A 4,844-nucleotide genomic window follows, 5' to 3' on the forward strand; every position below is an offset into this window, starting at 1 on the left:
AAAGATTGCCATACATAAAAATTGTCATGTTTCACACCACAAATACACATCAAAACTATTTTGTAACAAGATTAGAAAAAATTCCGTTGAAGGAGAAAAAGCATTAAAAAAGGTATAAAAAAAGTTGAAAACTGACAAAGATGTCTTGAAACATGCGAGAAGGATAACTATAGCCATCGATTCGGTTTTTTCAGTTCTTAAAAAAAAAAAAATCAAGACTCAAACCAAACCACCTCATTTGTCATTAGTTTTGTTCGACTTTTGAATTGAATCGGAAAATCAATTTTTCTTTTTGATTTAGTTTGGTTTAAGTTGTCAGTTTAATCGATTTTTTCTGATCCGCTTACACATGTACTCATAAACAATTGTGTTAAGAGATGTGAAAAAATCACAAGGCAATATGTGCAATTGCGAGGCGATTTTGCGAGTAGTTTGGTATAAACCGGATATTCTCTAGGCACAATTGTGGAGACTAACCCCAAACCAATGAGAACTATAATAAACGACAAATCTCTCCCACAAGAGATTAACATTGCTGCATGACAAAATTAAATTCGAATTTGAAGATTAATTAATGTTAGATTTAAATATTTATATTTTATGATTAATAGTAGGATTCAAAAAGTGATATTAACTTAAAATGCAAACACATATTTTAAAAATACACATTAACGAATTTAATATAAAAAATGTTTTTTTAATTAGTGCATTTAAAGTTTAAAGTTTATTTTTCAACACAAATTTAATTCATCCAAACTAAATTAACACCAAGTATTTTTTGTTTTTTATTAGAGAATGTTGAAATCTGATTTTAATTCATCAACCTAAAATAACAGCACCATTAAATATAATGAACAAATGTAGCTTAAGTTGACTTCTGAATGTAACAAAACATTTTGTATAAACAAAATTATCTGATACTTATATTACCAACGAACATTTTGTAGTACTTTCCAAAGGTTTTATATAATTTAGACGAAAAGTGAACATCAAGTGGATCTGTGGCGCAATGGTAGCGCGTCTGACTCCAGATCAGAAGGTTGCGTGTTCGATTCACGTCAGGTTCACTCTTTCATTTTTACTAAATCTCTGCAATACATTACAAGCATTAACCTGCAGCAAGCGGCTATGCCATGTTGGTGGGTGAACAAACCAAATATTGTTACATTATTAAAAGAGCGGCTATGCCATGTTGGTGGGTGAACAAACAAAATATTGTTACATTATTAAAATAGCTTGGTCACTCTTTTAGGCCACCAATCAATTTTTTATAATTAAATTTTGTGTTCGTTAAAGCTTGAGTCCCACCTTAAATTCTTAGAAAAAAACACTAAAAACTTTGTTTGAATTCAAAATTAGAAACTATGAAGAAATTAAAATTTTCAAGTAACTCAAATTTTGTGTTCGTTAAAGCTTGAGTCCCACCTTAAATTCTTAGAAAAAAACACTAAAAACTTTGTTTGAATTCAAAATTAGAAACTATGAAGAAATTAAAATTTTCAAGTAACTCAAATGATTTTACTTAATGTCTCTCATTTCTATTTTGTTTCTTTTATATGTTAAATTAGATATTCATTTTTTAAATTTTGTTTGTCTATTTTAGGAACCAATTTACAAATTTTATTCACTTATCCTCATTAAATTATGCATTAGGCTTCAACTAAAAGCACATTATTGATAAAGGAAAGAAAGTAATTACCTACGGTGTCGTACTGAGCCAGGACCTTTGTTCAGGTGGTGCAAACCTTTAAAATTTAATTAATAATTATAATATTATATATTCAAAAAATTATATCGTACTCAAAGAAATTACATATTCTCTATAATTGTCCTCTACGCGGTCTCAAGTTTTGAAACCGTTGAATAATCAACTCATTATCAATTTTAGAGAACACATCTTTCTCAATATAAGTTACAAGACAATTGTTCATCAACTCATCTCCTATTCGGTTACGCAATCTAGTCTTCAAAATCTTCATAGCAAAAAAGGATCGTTCAACAGTTGCTGTGGCGACAGGTAAAATCAATGCTAACTTCAAAAGCTTATAAAGTAATGGATAAACAATATGCCTTTTAGTTGCAACCAACTTTTTCGAAAGATCATTTATTCCTTTCAAAGATGCAAATTCAGCACTCATACGCATATCAATTATGTAAGTCTCAAATTGATTATCAAGCATCACCAAACTAGTCGGACAAAATTCACTTGAATAAAACTTTGCAAATTCCATCAATTTTGCCTTGTCAAAAGTAAAGAACAAGTTACTTGGACACAAACAAACCATACAAATGAGCAATCGACTATTTGTCTCATTAAAACGATTGTTAAGTTCTTGAAGCTGCATGTCCCGAACAATATAAAATAATTCAATGCGATAGTGATTCCTTATTGTGATAGAATGAGAATCACTTCCACATTTTGATTTACCACGAAAGAATATATCATCCATATTCGGAATGTCAATATCATGTTCAATGCAAAATAAACTCACCTCTTCCAATAAAGGTTCCCACCCATCATCTCTTAGATTTTGTAATCTTTTCTTTGTGATGTTAACCAAGTTCATGGCACTGACGATGTATTGATTTTTCTTTTGCAATGCTTGCGACAACTCATTTGAAATACCTAAGACATTTTTCATCAAATGCAAAGTGAGTGCAAAATTAAAATTATCCATTAAAAGTAAAAGATCATTTGCTTCGCCTCTTGCATATTTAGCGGATACATCATCTTTCAAAGTTTCAAGAACACTTGTAGTGGAACTATACATCAATATCAAATTCACCAAAGTGGCATAGTGAGAGCTCCAATGAGTATCAGCAGGTCGCTTCAGACTAGTTTCTTGATTCAAACCTTTTCCACTAACAATTTCTCCATTTTCCAAAGCATCTTGAACCTTAATCATTTGTCTTTCATGTAGCATGTCATTCCTTTTGCAAGATCCCCCAATAACATTTAATAAAGTGGATGTTAAGCTAAAAAGAGAGCAAACTTGAAGGTGATCTTTAGAAATAGCAACTAATGTAAGTTGCAATTGATGAGCAAAACAATGTACATAAAATGCACATGGACTTTCCTTTAATATCAAACTCTTAAGACCAGAAATCTTTCCTTGCATGTTACTCGCACCATCATAACCTTGTCCTCGAATTCTAGAAGTAATGAGTCCATGTTTTCATAACAAATCATCTATGGCCATTTTCAATGACAAGGATGTTGTAGTTTTAACATGAGAAATACCCAAAACCGTTCAACAATAATTCCATCTTTGTTAACATAACGCAAAACAACAGCCATTTGTTTATCAGAGGATTCATCAAATTGATCTCATACGCATATGAGTCTTTTCTTCTTTCCTCAATATCCATTCTTATTAGACCTCCCTTTCTCTAACTTGGGAAATTAATTTATGAAGTATCTAGGTTATTTGCATTCATAGTCAATTATCTTCTTGTTAGTTTCCTTCTCATGTCTCTGATCTTTGAAATATTTAAACTTCATGTTGTCAAACAACTTCTTCCTTATGGCCCATAGATGTCGCACATGCCTAGAGACTAAGGAAAGCTCCCCTTCTTCTAATGTTTCTACATTATCTTCATCTTCTAATTTTTTATCTTCCTAAGCCTTGATCTTCTTGCTTTTATACTTTAAAGGAATAAAATTTGGCTTCCTGGAATTCATCTTCATCAAGATCTATCTTATGACTTGAAAGGATCTAATGAGGTCTTCAAGAACCATATTATTCTTTAATTCTTCAGTAGTTTACCTTTAGTCTCCATTTATTTGGAAGACACCTAAGGATTTTCCTGACATGATCAACAATAGTATAACTTTTGTTAAACATTTTGAGTCTAAATACTTAATATGGTCTCTTTGTTTTCACGTTCTTTCATTTTGAACAACTCATGGTAATTTATCAAAGCATTTTCCTTGGATTATTTCATTTGTCTTTTACCTTCATAGTTCAGACAAAGTGAATAAAAAACCATTGTTACTAATTCAGTGTACAATCTTATCACGTTCCTTGGAAGAAATGTCAGTTATAGGAATGCTTATGACTTTATGATGCAACTTATAATTTTCCTTTTGAACATCATGATGAACAAGTGAATCTAAATATAAGAGGGGGTGAATTGTGTGGGTTTAAAAAACAGTGTCTAAATATTTTTTTGTAATAAAATCAGAGTTTAAAATGTGTTTGTAAAATAAATGAAAGATATGTTACAGATTAATAAAATCAGGTCGATGGAAATGCTGTAGAAATAAATAACTAAGATATAAATATATAAATATCTATTTTAAAATTTTTTAAATGATTGAAGAATTAATTTTGAAATATAAAAATAGGGATTTGTTCCTTCCTGGAACTAGAAATGAGATGTTTGAACGGAGGTGAAATATAAGGAACTAGCTATCTGTGCGCCGCTCTTCCCGGGTGGTCGTTGGATGTGTTTTACAGTTAAGTTCTCTCGAGGCGCTGAAAGTAACTTTCTTCAACAATTGAATAAGAATCGTTTCATTTCCTTAAGGAACCATGCATTTAATGCACCATGCTACAAATGACTTTTCGTAGATATCATCATGACGACTCTTGGGAACTTAAACTCATGAGTGTTACGTGTGAAATACTTGGATGTGTTTCGTGAAGTATTTTTTTCTTCTAGATTACTATTTTTTAAGAAATAAGTCACTTTCTTCTTTTTTTGAATCTTCTTTTCTAGTTTGATAGTGTCATTGTCTCCCCTCCTGTATTTCACTACATATAAATACAAAATTAGTGCATTATATGGATAATAGTATGGGCGGTGTGAAGTGTGGTTGAGATGAGGTTATGATATCACAT

At 30.8% G+C, this 4,844-nt stretch overlaps 1 protein-coding gene and 1 non-coding gene across 2 annotated transcripts; one reads left to right on the top strand and one right to left on the bottom strand.

Annotated features, from left to right (window-relative positions):
• The first annotated feature begins 995 nt into the window (after nt 1-995).
• On the top strand, nt 996-1,067 carry TRNAW-CCA (transfer RNA tryptophan (anticodon CCA)). Its single transcript has one exon. It is a non-coding gene; the product is annotated as a tRNA-Trp (tRNA).
• Nucleotides 1,068-1,820: 753 nt separating this feature from the next.
• LOC131658214 (uncharacterized) lies at nt 1,821-3,298 on the bottom strand. The gene is made up of 2 exons (XM_058927539.1): nt 3,249-3,298; nt 1,821-3,153 (listed from the first exon to the last, which is right to left on the bottom strand). Exons 1-2 carry the CDS (start codon nt 3,296-3,298, stop codon nt 1,821-1,823), a joined length of 1,383 nt encoding a protein of 460 aa, XP_058783522.1.
• Between the last annotated feature and the right edge of the window lie 1,546 nt (nt 3,299-4,844).

The sequence above is a fragment of the Vicia villosa genome, linkage group LG1 (genome assembly GCF_029867415.1).
Source record: "Vicia villosa cultivar HV-30 ecotype Madison, WI linkage group LG1, Vvil1.0, whole genome shotgun sequence".
NCBI lineage: Eukaryota > Viridiplantae > Streptophyta > Magnoliopsida > Fabales > Fabaceae > Vicia > Vicia villosa.